This window comes from Elephas maximus, chromosome 10 (genome assembly GCF_024166365.1).
Source record: "Elephas maximus indicus isolate mEleMax1 chromosome 10, mEleMax1 primary haplotype, whole genome shotgun sequence".
Taxonomy (NCBI): Eukaryota; Metazoa; Chordata; class Mammalia; order Proboscidea; family Elephantidae; genus Elephas; species Elephas maximus.
The window spans coordinates 22,506,577-22,520,172 of record NC_064828.1 but is presented as its reverse complement, the minus strand read 5'-3'; the positions used below and the strand labels follow the sequence as shown (position 1 = coordinate 22,520,172).

Sequence of the window (13,596 nt, the reverse complement as noted above, 5' to 3'; positions counted from 1 at the left end):
TCCTTTTAATTCTTTTAAGAATTTCAGTGGAATGGTTAGTGGGTGACCTAACCTGCCATATTCCTGGTAACAGAAGTCTCTCAGAACAAACTTGAAGGAGATCTAGGCATTGTACAAAGGAGTACATCATTCTTTACTTTTCCTCCTACTCCCACCCCATTACGCATATTGTCTACCTCTTCAACTCATTTTGCGTTCTTGGACAATCTACTTAACCTCTCTATGAATCAGCTTCCTCATCTGCAATGGGAAAAATGATAGAACCTACCTTATAGGATTATTTTGGGGTTAAAGAAGTTAATAAATGTGAAGCACTTAGACTAATACCTGATATATCATTAATGCTTAATAAATATAATCTGTTATTATTGTCTCCAATAATAGCAAAGACTTTGAGGTGGAAAAGAACTTCACAAGTTGAAGGAATAGCAAGAAAGCCAGTATGCCTGGAGTATAATGAGCAAGGGGAAAGAGTGGTATGAAATAACAGGGAAGAGGCACATAGGAGACAGGTCATGAAAGGCCTTATGGGCTGCAGAAAGGAGTTTTGATTTCAGTCTAAATGCTTTGGAAAGCCAGGGATGAGATGATCTGGTTCATGTCTTTAACAGAATACTCAGGCAGCTGTGAGGAGAATGGATTATACATGTTGGTAAGAGTAAAAGCAGACAAATCACATTAGAAGGTTACTGCAGCAGTCCAGAGGAAAGATGATGGTGGTAATGTTTATAATGGTGGCCGTGGAAATGTTGAGAAGTGGTTTGATTCAAGATATGGTTTGGATATAGAGCCCACAGAACTTGGTGATGGATTCACAGCTCAGTGAAGCACATTCCCCACAGAAGCAGTGGTGGGGTTAGTCCTAACTATCAGCAGCAACACCCCTTTCCTGTTGTGGCTTTACTAGATATTTCCCTCATCCACTATTGAATTGGAACCTAAACATTCATGCCTGATTTCTGAAATTCACTTGGAGAAATAGGCTCTTTCCACATGTTTTAAATGAGGTGTAACTGACTTCTTACTTACTCATATTTACCACTCCAAAAACATTTGTGAAATACTGGCCTGTCCCACAAAAATGTGTACTGCTGGCATTTTGCTTTGTGGTTCTCTGCAGCCTGGATAGTTCTGTGACCCTACCATGCTTAGCCGCTCTGCTGGAAATAGAGTTGCCTTGGCTACTAAATGCTTAACCAGTGGATGATAAGTTTAGTGGTTGGCTGAAGTTCTTGTGCACATGTCGGACTTATGTTGGAATAAACATGATTAGACTGAGACTAAAATTGGACCAGAAATCTATTTTCGTCCTCCTTTCAGCTTCAACCCACCCTAGAGTCTCCATGAAAATGACAAATAGTCTTGACTTGATGAGGCTATCTAAAGATTAAAATCACCCTTAGATGCTTACTTAGTCTTGCATTCAAATAGAGATTTTTTATTTAAATTATTTATTTATTTTGGGGGGAAACAGAGGTAAAAATAGAGTGTGTGATCTCACATAGAAAGTTTTATTTCCTGTGTGTCTGCTCTTAACACGTCTGTATTTGTTCTCTGTGAGGCCTTAGCTTCCATCTCCTCCTTGAAGACAAACATGTGACCCAGTCTTTATCTGGAACACCCATCATTTTTTTTTTCTTTTTTTTTTTTAACCCTCTCCTGTCTACTTAATTTCAGCCTTCTCATAATTCAGGATTTGTGGAAAGGAAGGAAAACTTGGTTCTTTTCTGAGCCACTTGCCTCAATTTTCAACATCTGTTGCCCAGCTAATGTCTAATTGTGGCACTTATTTGCTCAGTTTACTTATAAGAGAGCATCTCGGAGATGCCACTTGAATTTTGTGCTTCTTTGTAATTGGCTTCTTTTGTGATCTTACAGAGTACCAAGCTGCTATTTTACACTTGAAGAGAGAACACAAACAAGAAATTGAAAACCTGCAGGTATATCTCTTTGATTCTACTGAACTGGTTATGTGAGACTGATATTTAGCTTTCTCTTGTGCTGAAGTGAATATATGCCTTTTGTTGAAGTTTTAACTAGGTAACATCTGCCGTCTACACCTGCCCGTGGGCACTGGATCTGTCCTGAGGTTGAAAGCCTTGAATTCTGTTTTTAATAGATCTCAATTCCTTTTTTTGAAAAAATTCTGTAAATGCATATGATTTGATTGGGAAAACAATTGTTTTATTTTTAAAACCAATAAGAAGACAAGGAAAGAGAGTACTTAGACTTTGCTGTTTGTATGAAGTAGTCTTCGAAGTGGCTTTTCCTATGCACAGTGTAAATTACTTGGTTCGGCTTAGTCCTGTTCACGCCTAAGCCAGCGTGTCTCACTACATCCCTGCAATTTGATGCCACACAGATTGAGGCCCTTAAAAAAGGAATCCCAGTAAGGGGACTGAGTTGTGCTGAGCCATTCAGTATCCCCAGGGGATGCCTGGAAATTGCCTACTTGACCCTCCTTTGTGAAGCCCAGAAAGACTCACGGATCCTCCCCTTGGCCTGCCATCTAATTGCCGTTGCCTTGTGTTTGGCATTTGCTTGCAGTGCCTGTGACAGGAACTTCAGAGTCTTACCTTCAAGTAAACTAATTATTGAATCGGGAGTGACAGTAGCAAAATTAAACAAATCTTCTTGCTTATTTAGTGCTACCTTCATTCCTTGCTAATTTAATGAATTTGTGGATCAAATATTCTTTTTATTAAGTGATAATACACTTTTTTTTTTCTTTTAAAAGAAACAGGTTAACTTGTAGGAGGGCCTGTGGGATCTTGGAGATGCTGTGTGTTGGGTTATACGTGAAGTTATTGCAAGTCATGTAGTATTGTGGATGGGTTCAAGCCACACCTGCACAGCATGATTTAAGTAATAATTAGAAGGAGGGAACACGTCCATCTCAAAAAGAAACAAAAAAAGTAGAAAAGTACTTCTGTCTCCTGAGGGAAACAGAGAGGTGGAGACCATTACCTCCTTGTTGCAAAATGTCCTACAGAGGCTTCTCTGTCTTTGTCTTTGTTTTGATGTGTAAGAGGTTCTCAGCTGTCTCAGAGGGACTAAAATTGATGGGGAATAATTTCAGAAGCAGATTGTTAAAGAGGGTAATTCTAAAAGTGATTCTTCAAGCACTTTTAGATAACAGCTGAGTTGTAAGACTTCGCCATAGCTTTCTCCAAGTTGTAGACAAGCCTGTGAGGGCTTTGATAACTAAAAAATATTCACAGTAACAGTAACAGTGGTTGCTAACAATTTTTGAGTTGTTACTGTGTGCTAGACATTGTCTAGGCATATTACCCATATTACGTTGTGTCATCTCTACAGAAGCCCTGTGATCTTACATCTCAAACTAAGAAAAGGTTGGGGATGGGAAGGCAAAGAGGATGTGGATCAAATTTAGAATATGGGTTAGACCAAGGTATGATGGGCAATAGTAAAGGTGACCAAACCCAAACAACCCACTGCTGTTGAGTTGATTCCAACTCACAGTGACCCCATAGGGTTTCTGAGGATGTAAATCTCTACGGAAGCAGACTGCCACATCTTTCTCCCATGGAGCACCTGGTGGTTTTGAGCCACCAGACTTCTGGTTAGCAGTCAGTTGCTTTAACTACTGCACCACCAGGACTCCAGTAAATGTGAAAGTGTTGATAATTATGTTCTATTTCTTTTTTAGCTTTAAGAATGATATGCTCTAAAGAGTTATCTGCCTTATTGATATTACCAGTACACTTTGAAAATATGTTTTTTTGCTCCATATTTATGATTGATACCTAACTGCCAAAAGTCTTGCCATGTGGTGGGGGTGGTGATTGTACCCAGTTTACCCAATCTGTACAGTTTATTCCTTGTTTGGAATTCTCCCAGATGACAACCCTCTGTAGGAAACTGGCAACTCTTACCCCTGATCTGACACAGAGAAGTGTTTGTTTGGCAAACACAGCATTTAAACATTGAATAAGAAGTAGATATTTTAACATACAGAGATTTCTGCATAAAAAAAAATCTGGATTTCTAACTGCTAAAATTCTGGAAAATCTGGCAGCAGTGGTCTTGTCTTCCAGTGTGACTTCTACCTGCTAAGGCTGAGTCACAAGCATGTACTCCAGCCGGACCACGTGCTGTCTCCTTTGCCACTGTCCCGACTCTGGGCCATTTCACCTGTCTGGCCCTACGCTTTAATTAACACCTGTTCTCGGCCCGTATCTAAAAACCGAACCAAACCCAAACAAAACCCAACTATATTGATAGCAACAGCAACCAATCAGAAGAGATGCACTTCATAAAGCAAACGACAAAAAGTACTCACTGAATATAATCTCTGTTTTATGCTAAAAAATAACAAAGTCTATCTCTTGTTACAGGACTAATGGAAGACAATGGGTGGTAGAACTGCTGTTTTGATTCTCATTTTCTTATGTGATGTCTATCTGTAGCCTTCATTGCCAGTTAAATTTTCTTTCTCTGCCTATAGGTCGCACGCCTTTCTATAATAAGAAGGGTTTCCAGTTTAAAACACTTGGAAAAAGTAGTCATCATATACAAAAATTGATATGTATCATATTTAATTTTTTGTTTTTAACTTTCTTATTGTCGTAAAGATATATATATATATATAAAATATACCCAGCACTTGCCAATTCAGGATTTTTCACATGTGCAATTTGGTGAAACTCATTATGTTAATCATGTTGTGTAACCATCACGGTCTCTGTTGCCAAATTTTCCATCATCATGAACAGAAATTCAATGCCTCCTAAACAATGATTCCCCGTTGTCTCCTCCCTCCTGCACCTGATTACCACTATAGACTCTGGTCTTTATACATTTGCCTATCTTAGGCATTTCATGTAAGTGAAATCATGCAATATTTGGCATTTTGTGATTGACTTACTTTGCTTAGCATATGGAATGTTTTCAGAGTTTAAAGAAGCCGCATGAGTCAATAAAGAAAGAACCAAAAATGAGCTTTCTATTCTCCCTTTGTCCGTAGATTTATAGGGAAGTCACTTGTTTTGCTTCCCCCCTCCCCCACACGCAAAATGGAAACCTTACCACCTAAAATAATTTAAGAGGGGGTTTGACTATTTTAACCTAAAGTCCCAAGGCTGGTAAATGGGGGAGGCTGGAGTTTTTAATCTCATGCATCTCTGCAGCTGACAAATGTTGAGTGCTCCACTGTGGAAAGGGCATGGGGCTTGGCCCTGGGACCAACTTTTCAAAATGCATAGCAACCTACATACATGTTCCCTTCATAATTCAAAAGCCAAGATTTATTGATGACTTGAATGAATCAGTTCCTAGTGCCTTGTGTTTATATACCTTATACACAACCTCAAAGCACTTGGCTGACTTTTCTATTCAAATCTCCAGTGGGAGAGTGCAGGCAGGCCAAACATTTTCTTCACTATTTCATGTCATTTATAATGTAACCGCAGCAAAATTTTTTCTTGAAATTTGACTGAGTGTGCCCTTCCTTGGGCAAGCTCTAACTCTGCCAAGTGTTCCTGGAGCTTTGTGATCAGTTCGTGAAACTCAGCATCATCTGGCTCATTTTTTCAATTTTGGATACTTCTGTGCTACCATCTTCATTTTTGAGAAGGCAACACCTTACCTTGGCAGGGTCTAACTTACCTGAGAAGTCTTTTGCATGTGCTGCCCATTACTCGGCAAGTTCATGACCATTGGGTAGTGATGAATGTGTACTCTATTGGAGTGAAAACACAGAGATTTGTCGAAGGTTGGAAAGCAGTTTGGACCCGGGAAACGTTTTAGTCATCTAGTGCTGCTATAACAGAGATACCTCAAGTGGATGTCTTTAACAAAGAGAAGCCTATTCTCTCACAGTCCAGTAGGCTAGAAGTCTGAATTCAGGGCACTGGCTCCAGGAGAAGGCTTCTCTCTGTTGTCTCTGGAGGAAGGTTCTTGTCATCAGTCTTCCCTTGGTCTGGGAGCATCTCAGCAAGGAACCTCAGGTCCAAAGGACGTGTGCTGCTCCTGGCACAGCTTTCTTGGTGGTATGAGGTCCCCAACTCTCTGCTTGCTTCCTTTCCTTTTATCTCTTGAGAGATAAAAGGTGGTGCAGACCATACATCAGGGAAGCTCCCTTTACATTGGACCAGGGAGGTGACCTGAGTGAGGGTGGTGTTACAATCTCACCCTAATCCTCTCAACATAAAATTACAATCACAAAATGGAGGACAACCACACAATACTGGGAATCATGGCCTAACCAAGTGGATACACACATTTTTGGAGGAACATAACTCAATCCATGGCACATCTGATCTCATAAAGTGAAACAAATGCTCCTGAGAAGGGGAGGGGAAAAGGGTACAATTTCTGGCAAAATCAGGAACTAACTGCAACTCTGTGATTGGTGCTTGGTGAGGTAAAATAGTTAGAGGCAGGGTATCTCAAAGCAGGAAAACAAGGGGTGTTGGTTTGGAGTACATATGTGGGTTATTGGGTTGGTTATACAGGATAATCGCAGAAGTAGTGACTATAGTGGTGTACAGTGGCCACAAAATGATTATGAAGTATTTCTTTCCGAGGACATTAGGTTTAAAAAAACAGCTAGGGGAACAATACGTTTTTTGAGAGCAGTTGGCTCTGGACATGTCTGGTAAATTTAAGGGCATCAGGACCCTCGAAGGAACATTCTTCCCTTATTCTTGGCTTACTCACGAAGAGAAATGTTTCCTAGTTACAGGCTTTTAAGTCTGTACAAAAGCCACTGAATGTTAGAGAAGTTAGTAGACATTTAGAGTCCTGACTCAGAGCCAGACTAGCCATTTTGTTAGGGTCAAGTGCCTCAGTTTTGGGGGCTCCTACACCATAGAAACACAGTTCAGACAAGCCATACTAAGACGTATGATAAAACTAATTTTCCCAAGGAACAAATAGTTCCTTGAGGTAGCTTAGGAGAAAGGATTTGAAAATCACAATCACAGATGTTTTATAAAACCTTTGGAAACGCTGGTGGCGTAGTAGTTAAGTACTACGGCTGCTAACCAAGAGGTCAGCAGTTCGAATCTGCCAGGCACTCCTTGGAAACTCTATGGGGCAGTTCTATTCTGTCCTATAGGGTCGTTATGAGTCAGAATCAACTTGATAGCAGTGGGTTTGTTTTTTTTCTTTTTTCCCTGTGTATCTGATCTTTTCCTATATTGTAGCCAGACAATCAGGTATGGTATTATTTTATGCGTGAGATTCAATGATTTTTCTTTATTTTTGGTGGCAATATATACAGCCAAACATACATCCATTCATAATTTCTGCATGTACAGTTTAGTGACATTTGTTACATACTTCACATTGTGTCACCATTTTCACTATCTCTACCCAATTTGTTTAATTACCATTAATTTAGACTCTCTGCCCCTTAAAGTTTTAAGCGGTACTTTAGATGAACTGTTGTCAGTTTGAACTCATATAGCTAATTCTTTATAAAAGCACAGTGCTCAAGGTAAATACACATTATTAATTGGGCTAAGCTGTTATTTAGTTTAACTATGGTTTCATAGGATAGTTTTGTTTCAAGGTTTAAAGATTATATCTGGGCAATAGATTTGGGGGTTCCCCCAGTCTCAGTGGATCTAGTAATGACCTCAGTGGATGGCAGCATGAATACAGTGTGAAAGAACTTGAGTTTGGGGGTTAGAATTGGGTTCAAATTCTTGCACTGTGACATTGTACTGTGATCTTGAAAATTAATCAGTCTCTCTGGGATTTAGTTTTGTCAGTTTTAGCAACTGTACAATAATAATAATTCTTTGATCATGCTACTCCTTCTAGGATTGTTCAATATGATGTACACCCAATGGTACAGGTTATGTACCACATGCTCAGTACATGTCATAAGTCTCTTTTTATGATTAAAAAAAAAATATTGATTAGGCAACTCAAATTTAGAGTGGCCCTTGGGCTTTTTTGGTTGAGGACTTCTTTGAGAGGTTTGCCTTAACCTTTGAGGATGACTGTTTAACTAATGTTTCTGCTGTTCTTCTGCCTCTGTTGTCTATATCAGAATGTTCTAAATCAGGCTTTCCCAAAGCTCGTTCCACTCTGCCGTGATCTTTTGCAGCACCCCCTGTATTAGTTATCTAGTGCTGCTATAGGAGAAGTACCACAAGTGGATGGCTTCAACAAACAGATGTTGATTCTCTTACAGTCTAGAGGCTAGAAGTCCAAATTCATGGTGCCAGCTATGGGGAAAGGCTTTTCTCTCTCTGTCAACTCTGGAGGAAGGTACTTGTCATCAGTTGTCCCTGCGCTAGGAGCTTCTCAGAACAGGGGCCCTGGGTCCAAAAGATGTGCTCTGCTCCTGGCACTACTTTCTTGATGGTATGAGGTCCCTATGTCTCTCTGCCTGCTTGTCTCTTTTATGTCTCAAAAGAGATTGGCTTAAGACAAAACCTGATCTTGTAAATTGAGTCCTTCCCCATTAACGTAACTGCCGCTAATCCCACCTCATCAACATCATAGAGATAGGCTTTACAACACACAGAAAATTCACATCAGGTGACAGAATGGTGGACAATCACACAATACTGGGAATCATGGCCTAGCCAAATTGACAGACATTTTTTGGGGGGGACACAGTTCAATCCATGGCACTCCCTAACAAAAGGATTTCATGGTCAAATAAATTAGAGAAATTTCCTTAGTTCTTCCTAAAGCTTTATGATGTATAAAGAACTAAAACAGAGAAAACCGTATAGCATGTTCCCTGAATTTGACCACATAATTTTTCCCCCAGATAACCTGAATTTTTTTTTAATAGTGCTACAGATTGACTCAGATAATCTTATTTCATTGTATATCCATTTTCTGAGTTCAAGTTGAATTCTTGAGTAGCTTCATTATCCTTTTCATGCTACAAGGGTTCTATTTATTAATCGGTTGAGTTAATGTACTGGATTGTAGGCTTCTTGGAGGAAGAGATGGTGTTCTTTTTCTCCACGTCCTTTGGAGTACCTAGCAAAGTGCTTGGTATACAGATAATACACAAATATTTCTTCTGTAATAATATATGATTGAAAAATGATAGAACCTGATATTGATCCTATCCCTTCTCTGTGCCAACCTCTGTTCTAGGCTTTTAACATTAGTATTATAAAGGGCAAATGTAGCAATATAAACAAAGAAATAGGTTGGTCTCCCTTTTACAGATAGTAAAAGAAAAACGACACTCTCAGAGATTGTGACTTGTCAGAAGTTCTTGACTAGCAGGTAAGGGAAAACTGAGTTTGAACCCACACTATGTCGGTCGGATTTTGAAGCTTATCCTCTTCCATTAATCAATGCAGCTTTAATGACTAGAACATTAGGTTTAGAATCAGAAGGTCTAGATTCTAGTCTGATATTTGGCAGTATGGCAGCGTAAACTTGAGGCAGTGCCTTGGGCTCAGTTTCCTGGTTTCTAAAATGAGAGACCAGGCCATATAATCTATAATCCTTTGAATTTATTATTGGTACCATCAACTACCAAAAAAAAAAAAAAGTTTTATTTACCACACTGTGCTTTAAGCCTTAGAATGATCTGACTCAGAATTTCTAAATATTATCTACCACCCTCTGCACATACGCACACACTTTTTCCCCCTTTTTAGTTACTTCTAGAGCTTCTCTTTTCTAACAGGGAGACTTGTCTCTTGACTCTGCTCGAATCTCTGGAACAGTGTATGCAGGCTTTTGGTTATATTCTGAATGGACCACCCTAGCACTCTGTTGGCACTTCAGATGTCCTACTCAGTGAGGTGGTGCAGTTCTTATAATGGTAGGTGGAAGTTCCGTAGGAGGCCCCATTCTTCATGACAGGAGGGAAGCCAGGAGCGTGGGATGGGTATGACTGCTTTGACTCTCAATTACCTCTATTTTGAAAGATAGGGAAAAAGTGCAGCCACCTTTTCTGGTTTGTAAGGAGCTGGATAATTGAAGAGTATTGTTATTGACTAGCACTCTGAGCAGTTTAGAAATAGGTGCTGTGGAAATGACAGTGGTTTTGTCTGTTTTTAACTAGCGTTCTTTTGGGTTGTAGAACAGAAGAAGAAGAACCAGCCGATAGGGAGCCTTTTTCATCTACCCCGTTTATCACACGCACAGTCCTTAACTGAGGGGGAAGCTTCATTGAGTGGTGACCTCTGGCAGGCCCCTGCTCATTGTGCAATGCTAGCTCCCACTGCAACATGAGCCAGATATGGATGCCAAATTGAACATTAACTAAATGTTTTATCTCATTGTCCCTAAGAGAACCAAATGGTATGTCAGCCTCCATTAAGAAAAGACTTCCTTTCTTTTATATATCTAACCCGCCGTACTGGTCCATTTATAATAGATTTCACATTGCTGATGAAATTGAGTAGAAACTACTCTGGAGCTGTTACAGCTATGTTTATCAAGACATATAAATCCTGAGCCTTTGCCATTTGTTGTGTTCATTGTTGTCAACACGATTTATTTAAATCATTTAATTCCTGGAGAATACTGCAAGCGAACAGTAGTAATTTGTAGACCAATAAACAAAACTTTCAGAAATATAAAATATGATGCTTTCATAAAACAACCATGGTATTCCCCTTAAACAGTGATATTAGTCTAATTCATTACTGAAATGCCAAAAAGAAAAAAGAAATTAAATGTTGAGAAACATTTTAACTCATTTCATTATGGCTATATAATAAGATATTTTAAGTTCAGTAGATTTGCTAGCTTACTGGTATTGAGTCATCTCTTGGGCACTAGCTACCTAAAAACTCACAGATACATTTGGAGGTGAATATTGGTGCATAACAGGTAACAGTTAATTCCCTAGCTGACTTAGCAGCCCAGGACCTCTGTGTCTCAGTCTTCACGGTGCTGTCTTGTCCCACATAATTCAGGTATTATGTCAAGCTGTGTTTCCTGATAGAAGCTGGTTGTAGAATGAAGAAGAATCTGTTCATTAATCATTTGCATCATGTTGGCAGTTGGCTGGTTTCGTATGTTTCCTTCGTGCACCATCAGCTTCCATTGTCCCTGCTCAGTCTTACTCTGAACGTGAGTCAATACATGTGGGCCGTGACCATTTTTGTTCAATAGTTTTTTGACTTTAGGCTGATGTTGAAACAGGTGACTTTTGTTTTTTGACTCTTTTTGAAATAGGAGAGTGTGAGATGTGGTAGAGCACTGTGGAAAATGTTCAGTTCTTTTCAGACTTGTCCCGCTTTGCTCACACCTTCTGCAAGTTTTGAACAATCATGTATCATAGCTAAACATTAGGTCTTTCAGCTTTAAAATAATAGTATAGGAGTAGGTGGTGGTGTAAGTTTCCTTCCAGCTTTAAAGTTCTGTTATCTCTGGCCTGGGGAGAGAGTGGGTCTCTCTCAACTTGATCCAAACATCTTTGAAATCCCCTTCTGCCACAGCGCTTAGTACCAGGGCTAACCAACAAGTTGAAATTTAGTGAATAGTTGTTGATTGATATGACCGGGCATTGCTATAAATTCCTTCATGACTCACATTATTTAGGTCGAGTGGTATTTTGAAGGTATCATGAAGAGAGCCACAGTCCTTAAACTGGTGGCTGCCATCAAACACAGCCCCCAAAAGTTTGTTTGGCCAGCATCAAAACAACAACAAAAAACTAGTTGCCATTGAGTCAATTCTGAATCACGGTGGTCAATGTGTTGCATATGTTGCAGAGTAGAACTGCATTCCATAGGTTTTCAAGGCTGTGAGCTTTTGGAAGCAGGTCACTGGGCCTTTTTTCCAGGCTTCTCTGGGTGGATTCAAACCACCAACCTATCGGTTAGTAGTTGAGCTCTTCTGTTTGTGACACGCAGTAGAGTGTCCTTTTAAAAAGTTGCTTTTGAATAATTTTAAATGAGTATGTATATTCCAGTGCCATGATGGTGACTAGTTCAGAGTTCAGCTGCTAACCAAAGGTTGGCAGTTCAAATCTACCACTTGCTCCTTGGAAACCGTATGGGGCAGTTCTACTCTGCCCTATGGGGTGGTTATGAGTCAGAATCTACTCGACAGCAGTGGGGTTTTTAATGGGATATACATTCTAGTTTCCTCTTGTCTTACATCTGGGCTTGTTTATGTTGCTTGCCTGTCCCCATAGACATCTGAGTTTTTGAACTCTGGTGTAGTGGATAGGGACACTGAGTAAGAATGTGCTCATCCGCTTTCTCCATGATCTCAGTAATACCAAGCAAGAGTCCCTTGAGCTTTTAGATCTTTATGGAATTTTGCATTTCTTTTCCTCCCCGCCCCCCTTCATCCTGCCTTTTCACTCTCCCTCCTTCCTATTATTCCGGAAAGATCTACCAATGGCTTAGAGAGGGCAGCGGTATTGAAAAGGTGAGCGCTTAGAGAAAAAAAGTGTATTTTCTGTGTTCTTGGACATAATTACAAAGGGATAGAAAGGAATTTTGTGGATTTAAAAAATTAAATGCCAAGTCCCTTGTGCTTTCTGCCTTAGTAGGAGATGTTTATAACCGTAGTTACCAAATACGAAGTACCAACTCTGTGCCAGGCACTGCTAAGAGCTTCATATCAATCATCGCTAATCAAGGGAGACTTGAAGGGCTTTCTGAGGCTTTGCAGCTGGTTAGTGGGATGGGTAGACTTTCTAACTAGGTCCGACTTCTGAATCTGTTCTTTTTCCTCTGTCAACTAATTTGATTCATTATCTTTATTATGATGGTTTCCTAACTTTTAATTTTCTTTCTTTCCCTCACCCTGTGGCAAAGACCTCTGCAGATTACCCCCTGTTCTTACCTACACAAGCTTTCCAAATGGTAATAAAACAATGACGACACATCTGTGGTGTTGGGAAGGAGAAATATAGACTAGTCCTTTGTATCTTACTGATCTCAAAAATGACAAAATGTTCTTCAGACATAGGCATAGAAGAAAGGAGCAGCAGGCAGGACATAAAAGAACTAAGGTTAAAGGGGAAGAGTAGAAAGTAGATCTTCCTCTCCCCAGCTCATAGGTAGTCCTGAGCCCAGTTTGAGGAAGAGCATCTAGTACTTATCACTGTAATCTTGACACTGGTCTATACAGGCAGTCCCTGGGTTACAAACAAGATGCATTCCTAACTGTGTCTTTAAATCGAATCTGTAGGTAAGTTGGAACAATTGCTTATGATTCTTATTTAGCCTTACTTTAGTGCGAGAGGCCCCCTGGTGACGCAGTGGTTAAGAGCTCAGGCTGCTGACCAAAAGGTCCGCAGTTCGAATCCACCAGCCACTCCTTGGAAATCCTATGAGGCAGTTCTTCTCTGTCCTTTAGGGTTGCTATGAATCGGAATCAACTCAACGGCAATGGGTTTGATTTTTTTCGGGTTGGTTAGTGCAAAAAAAGGCTCAAAGCTTTTTCAATAATTTAAAAGCTACATGTGCAGCAACTGAAGGTAATTGTGATGAAGAATTTGTTGTAAATAGGGGTTGGTTCAGTCATATCAAAGTGAGGGCAAATTTACGTAACATTAAAGGGTAAGTACAAGTTGTCTGTACTTTACAGAAGTTTGTAACCCTGGGACTTAACTGTATTCATCTTAGAGATTTGAAACCTGAGTTTCAGAGAAGTCTATTTCCAAGATCCTAGACT

General features: G+C 39.9%; 1 protein-coding gene across 2 annotated transcripts in view; it reads left to right on the top strand.

Moving 5' to 3' along the window:
* The window catches only part of FMN1 (formin 1), a 490,439-nt gene that overhangs the window by 201,052 nt on the left and 275,791 nt on the right, over positions 1-13,596 (top strand). For both annotated transcript variants that reach the window (XM_049899606.1, XM_049899607.1), the window contains one exon: positions 1,879-1,940. In XM_049899606.1, the coding sequence (XP_049755563.1) occupies positions 1,879-1,940 (62 nt within the window). The remainder of the gene's footprint in view (positions 1-1,878; positions 1,941-13,596) is intronic.